Genomic DNA, 25,309 nt, shown 5'->3' with positions numbered 1-25,309 from the left:
TCCTCTGGATCATCCAGATGGTCATTGGCAAACTTCAGACGGGTCTGGACATGCGCTGGCTTGAGCAGGGGACCTTGCGTGCGCTGCAGGATTTTAATCCATGACGGCGTAGTGTGTTACTAATGGTTTTCTTTGAGACTGTGGTCCCAGCTCTCTTCAGGTCATTGACCAGGTCCTGCCGTGTAGTTCTGGGCCTCACCTTCCTCATGATCATTGATGCCCACTAGGTGAGATCTTGCAGGTGACAGATAGGACAACCCCAACACAAAACACTGCACGTTCTTTTAAAGATCCTTACTGTCATTTTTTTTTAATTTGAAATAGATTTCTAAGTCTTTTTGTAAATGATTGTAAACCCAATATGGATTGATTGATTGACCGTCATCTTGAACTTCTTCCATTTTCTAATAATTGCGCTAACAGTTGTTGCCTTCTCACCAAGCTGCTTGCCTATTTGTCCTGTAGCCCATTCCAGCCTTGTGCAGGTCTACAATTATATCCCTGATGTGCTTACACAGCACTCTGGTCTTGGCCATTGTGGAGAGGTTGGAGTCTGTTTGATTGAGTGTGTGGACAGGTGTCTTTTATACAGGTGACAGTTCAAAAGGTGCAGTTAATACAGGTAATGAGTGGAGAACAGGAGGGCTTTAAAGAAAAACTAACAGGTCTGTGAGAGCCGGAATTCTTACTGGTTGGTAGGTGATCAAATACTTATTTCATTGCAATAAAATGCAAATTAATTACTTAAAAATCATACAATGTGATTTTCTGGATTTTTGTTTTAGATTCCGTCTCTCACAGTTGAAGTGTACCTATGATAAATTACAGACCTCTACATGCTTTGTAAGTAGGAAAACCTGCAAAATAGGCAGTGTATCAAATACTTCTTCTCCCCACTGTATATATACACACAAATGTATAAGTTATACAAACATACAGTTGTCAGTCAAATCGACTGAAATCCTAGTGATTACCACCCAAGCCTAATAAAAGGGTTATACCGGGGTATTTTGAAATACCCGCGGTATGATTTTTTCAAAATACCCCAGTATAACCCTTTATTAGGCTTGGGTGGCAATCACTAGGATTTCAGTCGATTTGACTGACAACTGTATGTTTGTATAACTTATACATTTGTGTCAGTGTTACTTTGGCACAAAGTACTAGATAAGATTATCTAGACAATGCATTGAGTCTATCTAAAATGTCTGGACAAACCCTCAGGAGAGACAATGTAGTTAGTGTGTTTGACAGTTTCCTTAATAAACATTGTTACATCATCACAAGAAGCTATTGTTGGTGTRGATTCCTCATCACAGAAAAATTACAAGAAGAGGAAGGTCTTTGGTTAAAACACACCATGGGACTTTCACTCACGTCAGCAATCCTAACAGAACAACCAGCTGAAATGAATCATGGATGATAACAGAGAATTCTTGAAATAACATTTCACAATCTGTAATGGGCTTTGGACAATAGTGCTTGTTATGCCTTATTACAGTAACAATATCTACAAATCTAACACTATCTCAATATTGAGTTTGTTCTGTGCAGTGGGATCAGTTCAAAAGCTTCAATGTTACACTTTTTTTTTACCTTCTGACTTCATTGACGAGTGCTGAGAAGGGCTTCTCCCAGGCATACATTTTGATGATCCTGATTCCAGACACCACTTCATTCATTGTGCGTATCCTATTGTCAGTCAAGGCAGCTGTTTTACTCCTGCAAGGAAAGGACAGTCATATATTAGGTCTGGGTTCCTCAACCCCCCAGCTATTTTATTTTTGGAAATCTGTTCCAAAGTATTCCCATGCATAATAGAGAGATACATATGATTGTATACAAATGTAAGTAAGGTTTGAAATTACTATGATTTAGTCAAATATATCTGTTTCGGCTTCTTGCAGCCAATTTGCAGTCTACAAATGTAATTGTTTTCCAGCCCCCTGAACATCTGCTCAAGAAAAATAAAAAATCATCCCGCAGCTGAATCTAGTTGATGATCCCTGCATTAGGTTAAAAAAGACCACATATATATATTTCTTAGACAATCCTTGTTTATTGACAAGACAGCCAATTGTGCCCTCACATGGTCCACGCTAGGGTTAGGCGTCCCGCGTGCTAGCGTAGCAACAACTACTACGCGGCTTCCCTGTTCCGTCTATTGCTGTACACTATGATCACATGGCTACATAGCGGATGCCTGCTGGAATGTTCATTTATCACGGTACTCCACTTTGTTTACCTTTGTTTATCTGTCGGCCCTAGCCCCGAACTCAGGCCCTGTGTGTAGTTAACCAACCCTCTCTGCTCATTCATCGCCATTTTCTCTGTTGTTGTCTTAGCTGATTAGCTGTTGTCTTACCTGTTGTCTTAGCTAGCTCTCCCAATCAACACCTGTGATTGCTTTATSCCTCGCTTTATGTCTCTCTCAAGATTTCAATATGCCTTGGATACTGTTGTTTAGGATAGTTATTGTTTTAGTTTACTGCGGAGCCCCTAGTCCCACTGTACATGCCTCAGATACCTCCTTTGTCCCACCTCCCACACATGCGGTGACCTCACCCAGTATAACCAGCATGTCCAGAGATGCAACCTCTCTTATCATCCCTCAGTGCCTGGGCTTACCTCCACTGTACCCGCACCCCACAATACCCATCTGCACATTATGCCCTGAATCTATTCTACCACACCCAGAAATCTGCTCCTTTTATTCTGTCCCCAACGCACTAGACGACCAGTTTTGCTAGCCTTTAACCATCCTACTCCTCCTTTGTTCCTCGGGTGATGTGGAGGCCAACCCAGGCCCTGCGTGTCCCCAGGCACTCTCATTTGTTGACTTCTGTAATCAAAAAAGCCTTGGTTTCATGCATGTTAACATCAGAAGCCTCCTCCCGAAGTTTGTTTTACTCACGGCTTTAGCACACTCCGCCAACCCTGATGTCCTTGCCGTGTCTGAATCCTGGCCTATGAATTTCCATACCAAACTACAACATTTTCCGTCAAGCTAGAACTGCCAAAGGGGGAGGAGTTGCAATCTACTGCAGAGATAGCTTGCAAAGTTCTGTCATACTTTCCAGGTCTATGCCCAAACAGTTCAAGCATTTCATTTAAAAAATGAATCTCTCCAGAAATAAGTCTCTCACTGTTGCCATCTGTTATAGACCCCCCTCAACTCCCAGCTGTGCCCTGGACACCATGTGTGAATTGATTGCCTCCCATCTATCTTCAGAGTTCGTTCTGTTAGGCGACCTAAACTGGGATATGCTTAACACCCCAGCAGTCCTACAATCTAAGCTAGATGCCCTCAATCTCACACACATTATCAAGGAAAACACCAGGTACAACCCTAAATCCGTAAACATGGGCACCCTTATAAATATTATCCTGACCAACTTGCCCTACAAATACACCTCTGCTGTTTTAAATCAGGATCTCAGCGATCACTGCCTCATTGCCTGCTTCTGCTATGGGTCCGCGGTCAAATGACCACCCCTCATCACTGTCAAACGCTCCCTAAAACACTTCTGCGAGCAGGCCTTTCTAATCGACCTGGCCCGGGTATCCTGGAAGGATATTGACCTCATCCCGTCAGTTGAGGATGCCTGGTCGTTCTTTAAAAGTAATTTCCTCACCATCTTAAATAAGCATGCCCCTTTCAAAAAAATGTAGAACTAAGAACAGATATAGCCCTTGGTTCACTACAGACCTGACTGCCCTTGACCAGCACAAAACATCCTGTGGCGGACTGCAGTAGCGTCGAATAGTCCCCGCGATATGCAACTGTTCAGGGAAGTCAGGAACCAATACACACAGTCAGTCAGGAAAGCAAAGGCTAGCTTTTTCAAACAGAAATTTGCATCCTGTAGCTCCGACTCAAAAGTTTTGGGACACTGTAAAGTCCATGGAGAACAAGAGCACCTCCTCCCAGCTGCCCACTGCACTGAGGCTAGGTAACACGGTCACCACCGATAAATCCACGATAATCGAAAATTTCAATAAGCATTTCTCTACGGTTGGCCATGCTTTCCTCCTGGCTACCCCAACCTCGGCCAACAGCTCCGCACCCCCCGCAGCTGCTTGCCCGAGCCTCCCCAGCTTCTCCTTCACCCAAATCCAGATAGCAGATGTTCTGAAAGAGCTGCAAAACCTGGACCTGTACAAATCAGCTGGGCTAGACAATCTGGACCCTCTCTTTCTAAAATTATCCGCCGCCATTGTTGCAACCCCTATTACCAGTCTGTTCAACCGCTCTTTCGTATCGTCCGAGATCCCTAAAGATTGGAAAGCTGCCACGGTCATCCCCCTCTTCAAAGGGGGTGAAACTGTAGACCCAAACTGTTATAGACCTATATCCATCCTGCCCTGCCTTTCTAAAGTCTTCGAAAGCCAAGTTAATAAAACAGATCACTGACCATTTCGAATCCCACCGTACCTTCTCCGCTGTGCAATCTGTTTTCCGAGCTGGTCATGGGTGCACCTCAGCCACACTCAAGGTACTAAACGATATCATAACCACCATCGATAAAAGACAGTACTGTGCAGCCATCTTCATCGACCTGGCCAAGGCTTTCGACTCTGTCAATCACCGTATTCTTATCGGCAGACTCAATAGCCTTGGTTTCTCAAATGACTGCCTCGCCTGGTTCACCAACTACTTCGCAGACAGAGTTCAGTGTGTCAAATCGGAGGGCCTGTTGTCCGGACCTCTGGCAGTCTATGGGGGTACCACAGGGTTGAATTCTCAGGACAACTCTTTTCTCTGTATATATCAACGATGTTGCTCTTGCTGCGGGTGATTTCCTGATCCACCTCTACGCAGACGACACCATTCTGTATACATCTGGCCCTTCTTTGGACACTGTGTTAATTAACCTCCAAACGAGCTTCAATGCCATACAACACTCCTTCCGTGGCCTCCAACTGCTCTTAAACGCTAGTGAAACCAAATGCATGCTTTTCAACCGTTCGCTGCCCGCACCCGCCCGCCCGCCTAGCATCACTACTCTGGACGGTTCTGACCTAGAATACGTGGACAACTACGAATACCTAGGTGTCTGGCTAGACTGTAAACTCTCCTTCCAGACATCTCCAATCCAAAATCAAATCTAGAAATCGGCTTTCTATTTCACAACAAAGCCTCCTACACTCACGCCGCCAAACTTACCCTAGTAAAACTGACTATCCTACCGATCCTCGACGATGTCATCTACAAAATAGCTTCCAATACTCTACTCAGCAAATTGGATGTAGTCTATCACAGTGCCATCCGTTTTGTCACCAAAGCCCCTTATACCACCCACCACTGTGACTTGTATGCTCTAGTCGCCTGGCACTCGCTACATATTCGTTGCCAGACCCACTGGCTCCAGGTCATCTATAAGTCTAGGCTAGGTAAATCTCCGCCTTATCTCAGCTCACCGGTCACGATAACAACACCCACCTAGCACGCGCGCCAGCAGGTATATCTCACTGGTCATCCCCAAAGCAAACACCCCCTTTGGCCGCCTTTCCTTCCAGTTCTCTGCTGCCAGTGACTAAAACAAATTGCAAAAAATCACTGAAGCTGGAGACTTACATTTCCCTCACTAACTTTAAACATCAGCTATCTGAGCAGCTAACCGATCGCTGCAGCTATACATAGTTCATCTGTAAATAGCCCACCCAATCTACCTACCTCATCCCCCATATTATTTTTATTTACTTTGCTGCTCTTTTGCACACCAGTATCACTACTTACACACCATCATCATCTGCTCATCTACCACTCGTGTTAATCTGCTAAATTGTAATTACTTTGCTACTATGGCCTATTTATTGCCTTACCTCCTCATGCCATTTGCACACACTGTATATAGACTTTCTTTTTTTAAATATTGTGTTATTGACTGTACGCTTGTTTATTCCATGTGTAACTCTGTTGTTGTTTCTGTCGCACTGCTTTGCTTTATCTTGGCCAGGTCGCAGTTGTAAATGAGAACTTGTTCTCAACTCGCTTACCTGGTTAAATAAAGGTGGGGGGAAAAAATMTTATGGTCCACGCTAGGGTTAGGATTATGTTCTCATATGGTCTATGCTAGGGATAATCATTACACATCATAAAAGCAGGCCAAAGATCAGTTTATAAAGCAATTGGTCTGGTCATTGGGTTTCATATTGGGCAAGAAAAGGCACTCACTGACCTCCCTGCTTGTTTTGAAAAATCTTAAGCTCAGACTCCTATCTACATTGTGTGTTACCTGAACTTGGAGAAGAGCCTTCCGAACATGGTCTGCGTTGGCATAAGGATGACGAGGACGGCCATGCCTGCGAGGCATGATGGTCCAATCTCCACCCACAGCAGCCCCAGGACGGCCGCCGCCTGGAGAGGCCCTACCCACAGGAAGTGCAGGAAAATGGTCACCTGTAACCAAGAGGGATCACGTGTTGGAACTCATAGGGGGAGTGTTTCTAAACAAGAACAGGATTTTGGGAGGTTATGGTACATCAGTTGTCTCAAATTCCCTCCAGCGTGCCACCACAGTGACTTATGGGCCTGATGTGGCCCACAAGCCATGAGTTGTAGACCCGTGTGTTACATCTATAACATGGCTGCTTCATCGACACTGTAGTTTGATGCTACAGTCACTGAATTCAACTGTGCACGTTCCATTCAGCCATGTTCTAAACAGTAATATGTAGCAGCATCTTTCCTTGACTTTGAATCATTGACCACAATATGCAACAAAACAGGAGGGTGGAGTAGGGCAGTGTTTCCCAACTGTGGTCCTTGAGTACCCCTAACAGTACACAGTTTCATTGTAGCCCTTGACAAACGCACCTCATTCAACTCATTGAGGGCTTCATGATTAGTTGACAAGTTTAATCAGGTGCACTTGTGCAGGGTTACAATAAAAATGTGTACTGTTGGGGGGTACTGGAGGACCAGGATTGGGAAACACTGGAGTAACAACTCAAAATGTTAATTTGTCTGCCAGGTGCCCGGAGAAGCCTGTGACTCTGACCTTTATCAAAATGCACAGTACTGTACTTTAAAAACTCAAGTGTTACTTTGCCTGGCACCATGCAGGTTAACAACTCAGTCAGCCTTGTGGGATTTAGGCAATCTTCCAGGGTTGAAGTAACAGAGCTGATATTGGATTGGGTCTGTGTCTGCACAGTGGATCAAAAGGTCTTAAAAGTATAGGTTCATTTTCAACAGTGTATTAGCAACAGTAGAAAGCGCTAAGTCAGCAATATGCAAAGTGACAAAAAAATAAATGCATTACAGGGTTCATACCTCATCAAACTTGTTGACATCYTTGGATAGCAGGTTCACTATTTGGCCTGTGGTTGTTTTTCCCATCGCTGCGCTGCTGAGACACAGGGCCTGGGGMGACACATACATTACCAAGTTAATTATTGAAAACTCAATAAATAACCAGGTAATTTGTCACAATACGAAGAAGAAAATACCTACATGTCAGTTTGGAAAGGCAGTCATACCCTAGAGCAGGGTTTCCCAGCCCTCTCCTCAGGGACCACTAGTCGCTTCACATTTTTGTTGTAGCCCTAAACTGGCACACCGGATTCAATTACTCTATAAATCATCAACCCCTTGACTAACTGAATCAGGTGTGCAAGTTTAGGTTTAAAAATGTGAAACGTATGGGTTGGGAAATACTGCCCTAGAGCAGGGGTGTCAAACTCAATCCAAGGAGGGCCAAGTGTCTGCGGGTTTTTGGTTTTTCCTTTCAATTAAGACCTAGACAACCAGCTGAGGGGAGCTCCTTACTACTTAGTGACCTTAATTCATCAATCAAGTACAAGGGTGGAGCAAAAACCCACAGATACTCTGCCCTCTGTGGAATGAGTTTGACATGTGCCCTAGAGGGCAATCTCAATCCTTTAGTCTGCCAAGTTCAAGTTCAGGACATCAGATACYACCTTGAAAAAAACTGTTTAAAAAAAGGTCTGTAGACATGTGTCTCTTATACTGACCTTCTTGTAGATCATGTGACACATGGCTACGCGCATCTTCATGCCGGTCCTCTGGACGTGGAAGAAGTAGAGGTGATGCGTGACGGCCAGGATCAGGGTGGACAGACAGACACCAGCAGCGTAGCCAAAGGCCTCATACAGTGTGTCCATATTATCAGGATCGTACTTCTCAAAGTATTGGATCAGCTTTCCCAAGAACACTGGCTGGATCACCTTAATCACCTCCTATTGGGGGAACAAGAGAGGTAGAGAATACAGAGGATATGAGGTGAATCCACAGCTTGATATATAAAACATATGGCTAAGATATCATTAATTCCCTAGCAGGGTACCGGTAAGTCTTACACAGGCTGTGTTTCTCTTCTTCTACGTACCTCAACAAGAGTAAAGATCCCCAGCACTGCGTAGGGTTTCCAGTAGCACTTGATGAGGACTTTGGTGAGTTTGGGAGGCCTGAGATCTTTGGCAGCCTTCTGCACCTCATGGTCCCAGTGCCTGAGGAAAGATGGCCTTCATTTTACTTTGGGAGAATCTCAATTGCAATGATTTGATTTCTTACGTCCTCTCCAATGACTTTTGAGGACCGACGACGCAAGGAATCCCTATAGGTACCTGGACGTTCAATTCTGCGTTGCATCATGTGGTGATACAATTGTACTTAAAGGGGCAATCTACAATTGGTACATCCATTTCAATTAATGATATATAGCCATTGATTTGTGAGCTTAGTTGAACTGTCTTACTCCATCACAACACAAAATACGCCACTGTGTCTAAACAATGTTATTGTAAGCAAACACTATACATCTTCAAAACATGGTTAAAACTATAATTCTGACCTCATGGATGGTCAGTGTTTGCATCCATTGCTCCGTCTGAATTTTAGAGTATTAATGTGTAACTCAAAGATAAACTCACTGAAGGTTCATAATATAAACATCAGATCAGTCTTGAATGACGCCCTAATTACACACCAATGTGTCACCAGATCACACATGGAACACCTTTAAATAGTTCTGAAGTAACTACATTGATTTGTCATTTTAAAATATATCGATGTCGTTTTCCCTGCAAAAACAATATTTTAAAATAGTTCATATTACTCTACCACTTGCGGGCCGAAATGGACCCACTGCAATATTTGACACCCCTGTTTAGATAAAGACAATGGATTGGTCAGTATGACCACATTTAAACAGACATAGGATATGTTATTTAAATGTGTGTACCTCCATTTAGTATGATACGCTACGTTGCGAATAGAATAATGGTCCGGTTACTAAAGACAGAAACAAAAGTAGGTCGGGGAGCATGGGTCCATCCAGCAACGCAAAGGTTACATGTTTTAGTCATGTCGGGGACAACTGTAGCATTTTAGCTAACCGTTCCCCTAACCTCTACTTTGCAGGTATGGAGAATTTAAGTTAATACTCCTAACCTGCTGCTTTAGCCGCTAACGTTAGCCACAAATGCTAACAACGCAACAAGAAGCCTGGTCTCAAAGAAAGATGTATAATACTATATGTCCTCCAAGATGCTTGATACATTCAGTCATCCAATTTGTATGATGTGGTACGACCGTTATTCCATTTGTAAGGTAACATATCATACTAAATGGAGGGATACAAATGTACATTCCAAATCTCCCTGAGGCCAGGTTGGATAGGTGAATATTGACAATGTCTTGGTGAAATGCTGAAAGACTGTTTATTTTTTCCCCTCATCATTTACAGGAGGGTATGCATGCTTCCTTTTATAACTGTCCTTGAAAGCAGACAGGACAGGCAGCATGTAAAATATTAACAAGGACAGGTTAAATGCAGCAACTCCTTTCCATTCATTTATCAAAGGGTAAACAGCCAACAGGATATGGCTTTCATGATATGCTTGGTGTATAGTAGTGGTAGGATAAACATCCTCAGGTGGGCGATAAGCAACTGGTTTGAAGGCGATTCCGCTATTACGTTTTATTTAAGGTGATGTTTGGGCTTAATTAACCACAATTCAACAGGCCACTTCTGTCTTGGTTCAAAATGATACATTTGCCATACCTCTGTAGTTCCTCTCCCAGACTCTCAGATCCATCCTCCGGAAGCACTTTGTACATGTCATCTTCCTCTAGCCTTCGTTTGTATCCAATGCGGAACAAAGGATTTAGCCAGCTAATGAAAAGGGAAGAGAGAATATATGGAAAAGGGGAAGAGAACAGAGGTAGAGATGAAGAGAAGTGTTTAATACATGTAGTGTTACATTCAGGACGAGCAGGGCAATGCATGCACTAGACCAGAGGTTCCCAAACTCGTTCCCGGGGCACGTTTTTTTTCTTCCTAGCACRACACAGCTGATTCAAATAAAAAAATCTTGATGATGAGTTAGTTATTTGAATCACTGTGTAATGATAGGGGAAAAAAAACTAAATGTGCACTCCGAGAGGCTCCAGGACCGAGTTTGGGAAACGCTGCAGTAGACCAGTGCGTCCTAAACTTTTTCACTCACTCATTTCATCTAGGGCTGGGAATTACCAGGGACCTCACAATATGATATTATCCTGATTCTTAGGTGCCGATATGATATGCATTGTGATTCAATACTGTGAGTTTATTGTGATTCAATGTTCCAAACATATTGCTCACCATATGTCTGCTGCAGAGGGACAAGAGAGAGCTATGAGAAAACGAGTTATGATCTGTCATGGAAATAAAAAAGTGGTGAAATTAATTGGCTCCCTATTTAAAAAGAAGATAGAGAACATGCTATGATGGGGAAAAAAATACTGGAGATTTGGTACAGCTACAGCAAACTAGCACAAAAATAATATTGGGATAGTCAAAACGATAGCTACATAATCGGGATATTATTTTTGATCTATCGTTTTCCCCGATCACTACTTTCATAATCACCTGACATTTTATACAAGTTATACATAGCTCTAAGGTCTGCAACTACAAGAGGGAAAACTGATGATGCACTACCCAATTTCGAAATTGCACCTTGTGCATTATACTACTACAACTTTTTTTTTTTTTTTTTTTAAGTTTTGGTTATTCCTCATCTCCCACTACCTCTCCAAGCCCCCACTGCAGACCCCTCGCAGCCCCCAGTTTGGGAACCACTGCAGTAGACGATCTACTCTATTTGTGACATAGGCCTACTGGTAGCATGTCTTTGTAAAAAGCATTTATTGCAAATGCTTGAGTACCCAACTGTGTGCACTGTGCATGTAAAATGTACAAATTGTCAGCAAATGCCTTAGCAYACGTTGTTTTAAATACCTACTCGTCTCCTTTTGAGCTCATTTGCACTGAAAAAAAATTACGATTTTGCTCATAACATTGTTTTACCCGTTTGTACATTACTGTATTTATACGTGGGGTGGGGTACTGTTTTTCAACTGGAAAAGTCAACAACAAAAATTGCTGGAGCGCGTCTTTAATGTAAATATAAGGCACAGATGGTCTCATTCAATTCAAAACGAGGCATCCATCCTTTCCCTTCTCGCAGAGGTTTACCTCTGAGTGTATCCGAAACAAACGAGATGGGGATTAATAGCCTAGTTTGCGCAAACAATATTCTTGGTTCATAAATTACTGGAATCTTATTTGGCACCATACATAATCCAAGACTGTATGAATCAACCGGAAATTGTGATTTCACAGTGGGGGAAACCATGGAATTACATGGGTAAAACGCACTTTGTGTTATAAACCAGACTAGTGCTTTAAGTTATAAGTGTTCATTATGACGTTATACCTCATTTAATTAAACAGCAAATCGTTCAACCTCTCAAATTAAAATTGACCAAAGATTTTTCGAATAGCCTAACAGTAACACTTTCAGTAAAAACTATAACGACTTTCTGTAGAGCCTAGCTCAGCTTCCTTTCAATAACCCGGCGGCGAAGGTTGTTGACTTACCAGAAGAARACCTGGGAGAAAAGATTAGCTGTTGCCGATGGATTCGTCTTCGCATCTTTTTTTACCGGTTCCATATTTCCCTGCTGGCACTATTCAAAGGCTTGGCCAACTTCCATGTGTGCGGTACGACAAAGTCTGCTACCTCCACTCTTCAAAACTGTTACTTTATTTCCTGTTGTGTAACTTGGTTGCACGCACATGGTAGTAAATTACAAGACAGACAGCCAATAGAAAATGTGAGAATTATGTCAAGCCAATCACCGATCTCGAGTCAGAATTGTGCTGTGGCACGCCACGCGCTASCTAGCGCCAAACTGGGTCGTCCCTAGTTACCAAAATCATAATCCCCGCCTATTTCTAAAATGTATCTTCTTAAAAACATTTGTTTTCACCTAACCTTAACCACACTGCTAAACTTATGTATAACCTTAAATTAAGATCAAAAAGCACATTTTGGTTTTCATAAATTTTTACGAAAAAGCCCATTTTGACTTTGTGGCTGTGGTAACTAGTGGGAAACCAGAGAGCCGTGGAAATATAGTAATTGGTGGCAATCAATAGCCGAGACTGAGGTCTCATTCATTAATGTCCAAAATGTAAATGCATAGTACTGCATGCTACATCCTTTCTAGGGGTAGAGCCAAGTTGACTCTAAGGGCAACTTCGTTCTACCTGGAGCTAACTTCGAGTTCATGAACCTCCTGGTTCACTTGAAGGCATTGGTTTGTTGACAACATGAACTCTACGAAGATACTGCTGCAAACTAGTAAGGTCATTCCACAAATTCAGTGCCTTTTGAGAAGTGTAACTTAGTCCCCAAAAACTTTAGATTTCACCTCATTTTAACATTCTGTCATCAACTCAATAAAAAACAAGTTTTCCCATCTCAAAAGGACAAATATTTGGCACTTATTTAGTGCCTATTTAGTGCCAAAWAAAATAACAWGGTTGACCTTAACAGGGATGACGAATTATTTTTCAATCAGCTATAAATCCCTTTGTGACAGGGGAAATGGAAGGTCCTTGTGTGAAACAGGGAGTGGCAATTGAATGCAAGCTTCACAAATTTGTGTTCATTGTTTCGACCTGCTCAGTTTTCTACCACAAAACACCAGAAAATGGCCAAAAACAGTAGAACCAGCTCACCTGCTTTTACTCTACGATTTGACAATTAGATGTTCAATGATTCTTTTGAATAAAAAAATAAATAGTTTCACCATATTAAAACGAGAGTTCAGTTCCAGTAACAGGGTTGACCTTAAAATGAGGGACAGGCATCAATCACTAATCACATGAAATAAATAATAATCTTCAGAAATTACTTTGTCAAAGCAACAAAATAACTTGGGCTTTACAATGATGGTGAAACTTGGAGACATTTTGGGATTATGTGGGTTAAAATATTGGCACTTTAGCAAGCCTGTATTCATAGAAAGAAATCTGGTTTATTGAATTCTCCATGTGTTCTATATTAAAGGGCACTTCATTTAATATAACAGGCTTTTAAAATTCAATATTGGTGCATAATTTCTACTTAAAATATCAAAGAAAAGGTCATATTTTTGTGGAACGACCCTCTAACAAATATAAATGAGACCTACAGTCTTGAGAGTTTAAGCACATCAACATCAAACATATCACTGTGTAAGTGTGTGAAGCCACCTATAACAGTTATGTACCATACCTATTTGTTATTTGGTTACAAACAAATAATAAAAACAATAGGGATCCTGCATCTTCGGCGCTAAGAACTCTAAATAGGTGTGACACAAAACTAACTGTAAACCTGACTGTGTGTTCATGTTCCTGAATCCCGGCTAACAAAAACGTATCCTTAGAACATACGTAGCCTATCAGGTTCCAGGGATGTGATCTGGTTTCTCTCTCTAGCAGAATGGGTAGTAAACAGTGACACCATAACAACCATCTGTTATATATTAGTGCTGTGGCAAATATGTACTCAGTGAGGAGCTAACCTTCAAGCAATTCATTTGAACCACATGTAACCACACAGAGAGCAACAACTTTTCAGCATGCACATACACTATTCTTGACACAAAGCATTTCTGAATGTAATTTTCAACAGTAAAAGCTACTGTAGACCTGCTGTAAGGCTCACTAAAGCATCGCTCTCTCTTTTCTCTCTCGCCTCTCTCTGTATAGCCACATATATACCTGGCGCTAACATGCATCCTTTTTCCTGATCTTGTCCACATTCTGATTGTGCCCACATTTTCAGAAATGTGTCTACACATTGTATTCAAATGTGGCTCATATCTTTCCACTGTGTCCGCATTGTGACCAGATTTCCTGGTCCCTCCCTGTATGCAAATGATTTGACATTTAAGACACATATTGATGCCATAAGTCAATGGTCCCATTGGGCACACACTGGTTGAATCAATGTTGTTTCTACGTAATTTCAATGAAATTCAAAGAGGGGAAACGTGTTTACATTGCCAAAGCAAGTGGAATAGAAAATAAACAAAAGGGAAATAAAGAAGGGAAATAAACAATCACAAATTATCAGTAAACATTACACTCACAAAAGTTTTAGGCTATGTTGTAATAATGRGAAAGTAGTTGAAGTATGAAAGGGGAAATAAATAAACAGATAAATATTGTTTGTATTTACAGTGGTGTTTGTGTTCCACTGGTTGCCCTTTTCTTGTGGCAACAGGTCACATATCTTGCTGCTATGGTGGCATACTATGGAATTTCACATAATAGATATGGGAGTTTATCAATATTGGATTTGTTTAAAAATTATTTGTGTTTCTGTGTAATCTGAGGTGAAATGTGTGTCTCTAATATGGTCATACATCTGTCAGGAGGTTAGGAAGTGCAGTTCGGTTTCCAGCTCATTTTGTGGCCAGTGGGCACATAGTCTGTCATCTCCTGAGAGCCAGGTCTGCCTTTGGCGGCCTTTCTCAATAGCAAGGCTATGCTCACTGAGTCTGTACATAATCAAAGCTTTAATTTTGGGTCAGTCACAGTGGTCAGGTCTTCTGCTACTGTGTACTCTCTGTTTAGGGCCAAATAACATTCCAGTTTGCTCAGTTTTTTTGTTGAGTCTGTTCTAGGTTTTAAATAATTCTCTTTTTGTTTTCTAATAATTTGGTTGGGCCTAATTGTGTTMCTGTCTTGGGGCTATGTGGGGTCAGTTTGTGTTTGTGAAGAGAGTCCCTGTACCAGCTGGCTGAGGGGACTTTTCTCCAGGTTCCCCTCTCTGTGGGTGAGGGATTTGTTAAGGAAGATTTGACAATTGCTTCTTTGTAGGTGATTGTACAATTTAATAATATTTTTTCTGGATTTTAATAATTAGTGGGAATCGTTCTAATTCTGCTCTGCATGCATTATTWMMWMMTTTTTTTTCTGCATTTCATTAAACTTAATTGTACAATCTAGTGGGCTCTGGTAGTCTTTAATAGCTGAGTCTAAGATTTTTAAATGATCATCTATATGTTTTCACTCTTTGTTCTTTGTTATAGGGCCAAAAAGATTGTAGAAGTGGTTTATCCATACATCTCCATTTTGGAAAGATAACTCTTCATGTTGTTGTTTGTTTAGTGTGTTCCAATTTTCCCAGAAGTGGTTAGATTCTATGGATTCTTCAATTACATTGAGCTGATCTCTGACGTGCTGTTCGTTATTTTTTCTTCATGTATTTCTGTACTGTTTTAGCGTTTCATCAAATCAATTTTTATTAGTCACATGCGCCGAATACAACAGGTATGCTTACTTACGAGCCCCTAACCAACAATGCAGTTAAAAAAAAAATACGGATAAGAAATAAAAGTTACAGTGGGGAGAACAAGTATTTGATACACTGCCGATTTTGCAGGTTTTCCTACTTACAAAGCATGTAGAGGTCTGTAATTTTTATCATAGGTACACTTCAACTGTGAGAGACGGAATCTAAAACAGAAATCCAGAAAATCACATTGTATGATTTTTAAGTAATTCATTTGCATTTTATTGCATGACATAAGTATTTGATACATCAGAAAAGCAGAACTTAATATTTGGTACAGAAACCTTTGTWTGCAATTACAGAGATCATATGTTTCCTGTAGTTCTTGACCAGGTTTGCACACACTGCAGCAGGGATTTTGGCCCTCTCCTCCATACAGACCTTCTCCAGATCCTTCAGGTTTTGGGGCTGTCGCTGGGCAATACGGACTCAGCTCCCTCCAAAGATTTTCTATTGGATTCAGGTCTGGAGACTGGCTAGGCCACTCCAGGACCTTGAGATGCTTCTTACGGAGCCACTCCTTAGTTGCCCTGGCTGTGTGTTTCGGGTCGTTGTCATGCTGGAAGACCCAGCCACGAACCATCTTCAATGCTCTTACTGAGGGAAGGAGGTTGTTGGCCAAGATCTCGCGATACATGGCCCCATCCATCCTCCCCTCAATACGGTGCAGTCGTCCTGTCCCCTTTGCAGAAAAGCATCCCCAAAGAATGATGTTTCCACCTCCATGCTTCACGGTTGGGATGGTGTTCTTGGGGTTGTACAAAATGTGGAAAAAGTCAAGGGGTGTGAAAACTTACTCAAGGCACTGTAAGTAGCACACAATAGGACATTTTTCTCTGTTGAGATTATTTCCTTATTTATTTCTAACCAGATGTAAAATGTTCCTGTTTTTATTATTTAATTGAGTGGGTTAGGTCTGCTCTATACCAAATTAGCATACCCCCTGAGTCTCTTCCCTGTTTCACACCAGGTCATTTGGTGGATGGTGTCACGATCGTTGAAATGATTAGACCAAGGCGCAGCGTGCGTAGAGTTCCACATAATTTTAATAAACCGAAACTCACTGAACAAAAACAACAAACAAACAACCAACCGACCGACCGACCGACCGACCGACCGACCGACCGACACGTGAGGCTACTGTTGTGCACTCAGGCAACTAAATGTAGACAAGATCCCACGAAACACAAAGGGGAAATGGCTGCCTAAATATGATCCCCAATCAGAGACAACGATAAACAGCTGTCTCTGATTGGAAACCATACCAGGCCAACATAAACCATTAATCCCCTAGATGACTCACCATAGTCACTATCACGCCCCAACCAACAGAGAATAAACAGCTCTCTATGGTCAGGYCGTGACAGATGGGACTACCAGCTCTCTGTAACCTAGATGGAAACCAGTGGGTCCATCTCCTCTATATCATGTTTCTTGTAGGATGACAAAGTCTGGGTTCCTGCTCTTTAGTCCAAATGCAGATCTTGTATAATCCAGGATGAAATAGTCAAAGCTTTGTGTTACATAGTGTCCAGTGTTGTTATTTGTGTGGTTTAGGCTCGAACCATTAGGTGTAAGCTGAGTATCTGGTGCATGCCTCTTAGGCTGCAGGATGGGGCTTGGGCGGGTGTATTAGTGGGGGTTGGGCCTGTTGCTCTGCTTACGGCCTTTCTCTATCTCTCTAACTCTCTCTTTCTCATTATCTTCATTACAGCAAATAACAGAGATAACACCCTCTGGYTGTGGTGCATTGGCTGAAACTAAAAACAGCAGAGTCATGCTATCTTGCTGTAGCTTTTTAGCTCCTCTCTGGGGCAAAAGCTCAGGGAGAACAGCCAACAAGGGATTACACTGTTGCCCTGCTCAACCAACTCAGTAAAATTCATCAAGAAAGGATCAAGGCTATTCCCTTATTGAAACCTTGTGATACGATTAATCTTCTACATCAGCGTTTTTCCTTATCCTTTCTCCCCCTCTTCGTTTTCTCTTTCCCTACTTGTAAGGCAAGTGGCCATAGTCAAAGGACTGGAAAAAGGAAATGTATGTCACCATAAATTGATCTGTGCGAAGTGTGGTAATCTTGGGATTATGTAAACGGAAAAGACTAGAAAACATGATGCAATACACACTAAAACCAAATGGTTCTATATAGTGCCAAATAAGAGTTATTTGGCTTGTAACCATTGTGGACCCCTTTTTGGTTTGAAGGTTCTATAAAGAACCATGCTCATATGGTTCTAAATGGAACCTGAATGGTGCTATAAAGAACCCTTTCCTACAGTTCTATAAAGAACCATTAAAAAAGGTTCTATATAGCACCAAAAAAAGGTTATTCTATGGTTACAACCCTTTTTGGGGCTATATAGAACCTTTTTTAATGGTTCTTTTTTTATGTTCCAAAGTATTCCCACGCATAATAGAGAGACATGTGCCCTTAGAACAGCCTCAATTATGTTGTGTCAAGTTGGCTGGATGTCCTTTGGGTGGTGAACCATTTTTGGTACGTACAGGAAACTGTTGAGCATGAAAAACCCAGCAGCGTTACAGTTCTTGACACATACGGGTGCGTCTGGCACCTACTACCATACCCCATTCAAAGGCACTTAAATATTTTGTCTTGCCCATTCACCCTCTGAATGGCACCCACACAATCCATYCCTCAATTGTCTCAAGGCTTAAAAATCCTTCTTTAACCTGTCTCCTCCCCTTCATCTACACTGATTGAGGTGGATATCAATAAGGGATCATAGCTTTCACCTGGTCAGTCTATGTCATGGAAAGAATAGGTGTGATGTTTTAACAAATGCTCTTATCCAGAGCGACTAGGGTAAAGTTCCTTGCTCAAGAGCACACCAACAGATTTATCACCTAGTCAGCTCGGGTATTTGAACCAGTGACCTGTGGCCCAACGTTCTTAACTGCTAGGCTACCTGCCGTCAAATATTATATCTGTTTGTGCTTCTTTTGGTCAATTTGCAGTCTCCAAATGATTTGTAATTATGTTCCGGACCCCTAGCCATCCGCTCAAGAACAAATCAGCCCCCATGGCTGAATCAGCTGATGATCTCTGCCATAGGCTTTATTGTTGAGTTAATTGACAAGTTGAATCAGGTGTGCTCTCTCTGGAAAGGCTGGGGTCCCTGAGGAGAGAATTGAGAACCACTGAGTTAGCCAACAGTTCTCAGTTGACATAAGGCCTTACATGAGTCTTTCACAAGACACAGCATTGGTCATGTATAAAATGTAATGGCGTAACACAGCAGATTACATAGACTGGAATGACACTCTCACTCACGGTTGCACAAAAAGAGCTGTGAGCAAACCACGCCCCAATTTTTTTTCGCAACCTACATTTTAATGACCACTAAAAAAAGCGAATAACCCTTTTGTGAACTGTAAAGGGCCATTGAATAGCTCAAAAGGTTCTTTGGGTTATTATGGTTCCTCATAGAACCATCACCTTTCCCAAAGAACCTTWAAAAATTCCATTGAATTTTGAATGGAATAAGCAAACTCTCATATACAAGCTTGTACATACATTGTGTTATGACATGGTAAAGGAAAATATATATTTATCTGAGGTTGTCACATTTGAACTCTTGGAGTCATGGATGGACTTTGCTTCACAGCTCAATCACGTTGTCTGCCTAGTTACACATTCAGTCATTCTGTCATTTGTTGTTACAATTTCTTCCTAACAGAAACACTTGGATAACCTACCCATGACCCCAGAATTTGGACCCACTATTTAGGGGTCAGACAGTGTGACCTCAATGGAAATCCACTGACATTGCTAATGTCTACAACACAGTATACTAATGGTAGGAAAGTGAAGTGGCATTCTCTCAACCGTAGGATCACACTATTAAAAAACAGATTATGTTCACCTTAGTTTTTATTTGACACTTTTCTGAATGAAGCTGAACCTTATGTGCTGGTTTCCCAGCCACAAAAAAAGGGAAATCTCTTTAAGAATGTATTTTTAGTCCTGAACGTAGCTTAATCTAACCCTATATGACCTTTACATGAAAGTCAATCACCAGGCGAAGAACCATGCCTTTGTGATGCCATACTGTGTTCATACGAGAAGGGTGACATATTGTTGTCTTGTCTAAGTATCCTATGATGCTGTGCCATTGTCATGACAGCACATATTCCGCTTTATCATTGGAGCAGCCCTAGATCAAATCTCTTTGGCAACAGCTGCTCTGGCAACACATCCAGATGACATAAATACTATTGTCAGGGGTTTTTAATGGGCCGCACACCACATCCTCACCTCACCTTGTTTATAGAGGGTCACATGGTCAACGCATAGCCGTCTGTAATAGTTTAGTGTAAATGGTTTTCTTGAGATTTCAGATGTCATTTATTATTCCATTTGACTGGCTCTAGTCACTGACACAAAGAGGGAAATTAGCCCACAATAGTGACTGTTCAGAGGAGCTAGTAACTCTCAAAACAGAAACTGCAGGCTGGCCCAGCCCTCAAAATGACTCTTAACAACTGTACTCAAGAGCTTTTATTTATTTTAGGGAGGCATGCGGCCAAGCGATTAGACTAGAGAGGTGAGCCAGCAACTGGAAAGTTGCAAGTTTGAGTCCTGGGTCTGACAGTAAAAATCTGGTGGGAAGTGAGCTGGCAACCAGAAGGTTACTTGTATCAATGCCATTGCCTCCTGTTGTGCCCTTGAGCAAGGCACTTAACCCTGAAAAATCAACTGCTCCAGTGTGGCAGCCCCTTGCTCCAATCTCTTCAAGAGGGGTTGGGATAAAATCTTATCTTAATGGTCTTTCTCAAGAATTCTGCCTTATCTGTATTGTTCTTATCCACCCACACACCTCTGTGAAGTAGAGGTGTTGTGTTCACGTTTTGTAGGTCTGGTCATCTGATTGGACGTTCACTTTTAGAGTATMCTATTGTCCAACAACTCAAATAGGTCAGATGGTTATAAAAGGGAATCAGATTCCTTGTGTGTTTCTCTTGGTTCCTGCTCTCCTTCGGTGAGGTCAGAGTATGTGAGCAGAGTGGAGCTGGAGCGTACAGGGTCGTCCACCTCTACCACAAAGGGACAAGTAGGATCAGGATGAACAAAAATCCATACAGAGGTGAAACGTCCCTTGAGCAATGCRTGTCAGACTCAGGAGTCAAGCAAAAACGGATCTGGGGCTTGTGCGTTATGACCGTGGGAGGCGCTGCAAACGCACCAAAGTTGCGTATAAAACGCCTGTAAAAATTGCCAAACCCGAGGAACCAGGTTCAACATATCAACATATCCCTAAGAGTGTCATTGACCAATGCTTGAAAGACTGTCGGTGAGTTCGATAATCCGAAGGGCATGACTAAATACTCATAGTGACCACTAGGGCTGTTAAAGGCAGTTTTCCACTCATCTCCCTCCCTGATTCTCACCAGATTGCTGGAGGCGATTGAAACCTGCCTCCAGCGACTCCCGGATGTAATTGTCCATGACTGCTGCTTCAGGAGTCGAGAGGGAGTACAGACCCGGGGAGGTGTGGAGCCGTGGAGGAGTTCTATGGCGCAGTTGTATGGACGATGGGGTGGAAGGGTGGTGGCTTGCCTCTTACTGAAGGCCACCTGGAGGTCGAAGTATTCGGGAGGGAGAGAGGAGAAGTCTTGGTCTTCAATGGATGCAGGAGGACACGGCAAAGCTCTTGGTGGGGGTCTTAGACATTTAGTCTGGCAGTCCTTACCCCAGTCTAGTAGGTGTCTTGTGGACCAGGAGAATGGTGGGTTAAGTAGTGCTAGCCAGGGGTACCCTAGGATAAGGGGGTTCTCGGGAACAGTGATCAAAAGAAAACTAAGAGTCTCTGAGTGGTTCACCACAACCTCCAGTAGAATGGGCTTGGTCTGATATTCCACTTGACCGGAGCTGATAGGCCGTTCATGGAGGGTTTGAATCTGCAGAGGGATGGGACACTTCACGCAGGGGATTTGTAATTCTCTGGTGAAGTCCTGATCAATTAAATTATCTGCGGCCCCGGAGTCCACGAAGGCTTGAATCTGGTGCTGACGGTTGTCCCAGTGGAGGGTTACGGGTAGTGACAGACGGTGACTGGGTAGCCGGGAGGTAACTGCACAGCTCATCAGGGTCTCCCCCTTATCCTGGCGAGTCCTAGCATTTCCCATCAGCTCTGGGCATGTAGCATGGAGAAGGCAGAGACCTCCGCAGTAAAGGCAGCAGCCTTAGCGCATGCGCCTGTCACGCACCTGTGAGCTAAAGAAATGTGTGCGTCCCAGCTGCATGGGCTCCTCAATGCTGGATTCGGGAGGCTTGGGGTGCTCAGGAAACCGGGATACTGGGGTGGTGTCAAAAAGGCACTGTCTTTTTTCGTCCACCAACTGGGTGGTCGAAGACTCATCGTAGCTTGGCAATGAAGGCTAATATGGAGCTGCAGGATGGTGGCTGCTGTTCCCACACTGCCGTTGCCCATGCCAGGGCCTTGCCCGAGAGTAGAAAGATGATGTAGGCGATCATGGCCCGATCGGTGTGGAATGAGGAGGACTGTAGCTAGAACACCAGAGAACACATTGAGTGAAGGACCCATTGCATCCTCCCAGGTGGCCGTCATACCGCTCGGGGGCTGGGATCTTGGGTTCCCGGTGCAGGTTCCCTGGAGGAACTACGGCGACATCTGTAGCACTGGGCGATGAGACTTGGACATTGGCTCCTCCTGGGTTGAGGTTGGACTGTGGTTGGAGGGAGTTGGAAAGTGCCCGGAGGGTCTCTGAAATTTTGGAGAGTTTTTCTTGCTGCTGCCACAGCAGTGCTCCTTGGTGGGTTACAACTTTCTTGATCTGGGTGATCTCTGCTGGGTCCATGTTTGGGCAGAAGCTTGCTGTGACGTGGTAAGGTTGGACCCAGGTGAAGAGAAGAGAACAGACGAGGAATCAGTGTTTAAGGAAGAACTTAATACTTTATTGAGAAACGGTTGCCACAGGATAACAGTACACTTGAAAAAAAAAAAAAAACCTCAACAAACATCTCAAACTCACTCAGGAAACGAACGCATATGGTAAACAATTCAAGCTTCTGCAAAGGACAACAAAAAAACACATCTCTTTTAACAGGGAAATCATAATGAGTAAATTGGACACACCTGAGTGTCGTTAATGCCTCTASGACGGTCTCTGCCACTCTCTGGTGACAGGTGGAACCATGACAGAAGYCAAGACAAATCAAAGTGACATATTTATGTAAGAAATGGTCTGATATCAAACTGTTGATTCAGACCTCTAGGAGACATGGTGCACAAACGGTGAATCGAATCCAATTCTCTTCTCAATAACAGCTTATCAGTATCCCTCCCACCTAGGAGTCTTAACATGTTCGATGCCAATGTATTTCAAAGAGCTAATGTTGTGACGAGCCTCCATGAAATGAGTAGCCACAGGGTTTCTCTGGTCAAGGGTCCTGATATTACTCATGTGTTCTGCTATCCTTGTTTTCAGAGCTCGTTTCATTTTTCCTACATAGCATAGACCCCAAATACACTTGATCAGGTATATCAATTTTTTTGTGGAACATGTAATGATGCCCTTAATATTAATGACCTTGCCCGTAATAGGGTGATTGAACATAGTGCATTTTTTCGTAAAATTACACTGGGTACATCCGCCACATCTATAGTTACCGTCCGGCACATTGTCTATCTAGAAAAGTACTACATGGCACTGGTGGAAGATCAGACCTCCCCACCATGTGACTGATGTTGGGGGCGTGTCTGAAGACTACCCGCTTGGGGTTCTTTAAACGTATTTTCCAGTTGTGGATCAGTGCTCAAGATGTACCAGTGTTTTTTAATGATGTGGTCGAACTGTTTACCAAGTGGGGAGTATTGAAGGAAGCATTGAACGCGTTGGTCAGGTGCGCGGGGAGGTTTGGGCGTGAGGGTGTCATCAAGGGTCATATTTTTTTATAACGTTCCCTTGCGTCATGCAGCCATTCTTCTGGGTAGCCCCGCAGTCTGAAACGCTCATCCAGATAGACGGCTTGTTTCTCGTAGTCACTCTGTGTACTACCAATCCTGTGTGTGCGACTGTATTGGCTAATGAGGAGGCTCTTTTTTAGGGGTGTGGTGTGGAAGCTGTCTCCACGTAACAGTGAATTCCTGTCCGTCGGCTTCCTGTATAGATCCCGTGCTAAATCCACCCCCTCCCTCTTAAACAAAATGGCAAGAAAACTTGTTTCATGCGCATCAAAGGCTAGAGTGAATTTCAAATGTTGACTGCTTGTATTGATGAAGGAGTGGAATCGATGAAGTTCCTCTGCTGTGCCCTGGAATTAAAGGAATACGTCATCAATTAAGTGTTTCCAGAGTCTGATATGGCGCAAGAATGAATTGTTGGGGCTGAAAATCACATTCTTCTCAAACAACCCCACATGTAGATTGGAATATTTCGGTGCCATTTTACTAACCATAGCAGTTCCCTTCTGTTGAATGAGCATGTCATTGTCAAACATGAAAAAGTTCTTAGTCCTACAACCGAGCAAATTCAATAATACGGTCAGTGCTAGGGAGTGTGCCAGTGGGTCGTTGACTAAGACAGTGTGCCATGGATTCTAGGCCTCCCTGATGGGGGATAATAGTATACAGGGATTCAACATCAAAGCAAGCCATAAGCGTCTCCCCATTGATATTGTGCATTGTCTTAAGGGTGTTAATCATGTCCATAGAATTGCGTACATATGCAGAGTGACACAACACTGGGATTTAGAAAGGAATCTACAAAAGCAGAAATATTTTCAGTCAATGAACCAATGGAGGCCACAATAGGTCTCCCTGGCGGCTTATCCAATCGTTTGTGGATTTTTGGGTAGGAACGAATAACGCTCCTGATTAGATAGTCTACTTTCATGAACTCACATTCTTTTTGCAGAATGTCTCCACTTTCCACAAGAGACTTCAGCTTGCAGTGAATCTCATCTCTGAACAGTGGTGTGGGGTCACGTGGCAATTTCTGATAGAAAGCCGTCACGGTTTAACAACACAGCTAATTAAGTGTATCATTTTAGCGAAGTATTTATAAACAAAAAATCTGATCTCTTAAAAGTTTCCTAAATGTTTCTTCTATTATCTATACAATAGGCCATYGTTGATTTTGGCTCCGTTTGATTGTGTTATTTTGCCTAAAAACCTTTAGGCCTACCTATAGAATAAAAAAACTCAAGAGTGGCAAGAGTGGCCAAAAGGGTGTTTAGCATCCCCAGTGGCTCTGCAAGCATGGTGAGAAGATATTCTCTGCTGCTAGCCTGCTCTCTAGGCACCATTGCATGAGCAACAGACTCTGGCCAAACTGGTGTATCTAAATATCAATTCAAAGGCACTTTAGACTGAGTCTAATAGTGTGTCCCCCTCACAAATGCTTCACAATGTGTTTCTTTGTAGGCTATAGACTTGAAATAATTGAAATAATCTAGCCTAAATAATTCATTTCCGTTCCATCTTAGACTCCCTGTCTGTCTCCTGACCTATTTAGAGTGTTTATATGCTGTTTAATATGACATGAAGTCTATTTGAAATGATGAGAACTTCTTACATTCACCTTTACATGTTTATTATAATACTTTTCATTCAAATCATATGGTTTGGTTTCAATACTTCAAAACCTAATGGTAGGTCCACGTAGTAACAAAAAT

General features: G+C 42.6%; 1 protein-coding gene across 3 annotated transcripts in view; it reads right to left on the bottom strand.

The window, feature by feature from the left end:
- Positions 1 to 12,127, bottom strand: part of abcc4 (ATP binding cassette subfamily C member 4 (PEL blood group)) — a 29,179-nt gene extending 17,052 nt beyond the window's left edge. The window contains exons 1-8 of one of the 3 annotated variants that reach the window (XM_070435558.1): positions 11,895 to 11,980; positions 10,614 to 10,666; positions 10,032 to 10,142; positions 8,355 to 8,475; positions 7,981 to 8,205; positions 7,280 to 7,369; positions 6,240 to 6,403; positions 1,597 to 1,722 (exon numbers count right to left, since the gene is read on the bottom strand). In XM_070435558.1, coding sequence (XP_070291659.1) covers positions 1,597 to 1,722; positions 6,240 to 6,403; positions 7,280 to 7,369; positions 7,981 to 8,205; positions 8,355 to 8,475; positions 10,032 to 10,087 — 782 coding nt within the window. In that variant the 5' untranslated portion in view covers positions 10,088 to 10,142; positions 10,614 to 10,666; positions 11,895 to 11,980. Of the gene's footprint in view, positions 1 to 1,596; positions 1,723 to 6,239; positions 6,404 to 7,279; positions 7,370 to 7,980; positions 8,206 to 8,354; positions 8,476 to 10,031; positions 10,143 to 10,613; positions 10,667 to 11,894 lie in introns of all 3 variants that reach the window. The other 2 variants (XR_011474277.1, XM_023973054.3) reach the window with 2 other exon arrangements.
- Positions 12,128 to 25,309: the final 13,182 nt, after the last annotated feature.

Source organism: Salvelinus sp. IW2-2015, linkage group LG27 (assembly GCF_002910315.2).
Source record: "Salvelinus sp. IW2-2015 linkage group LG27, ASM291031v2, whole genome shotgun sequence".
Classification (NCBI taxonomy): Eukaryota; Metazoa; Chordata; class Actinopteri; order Salmoniformes; family Salmonidae; genus Salvelinus; species Salvelinus sp. IW2-2015.
This window is presented reverse-complemented; position numbering and strand designations above follow the sequence as displayed.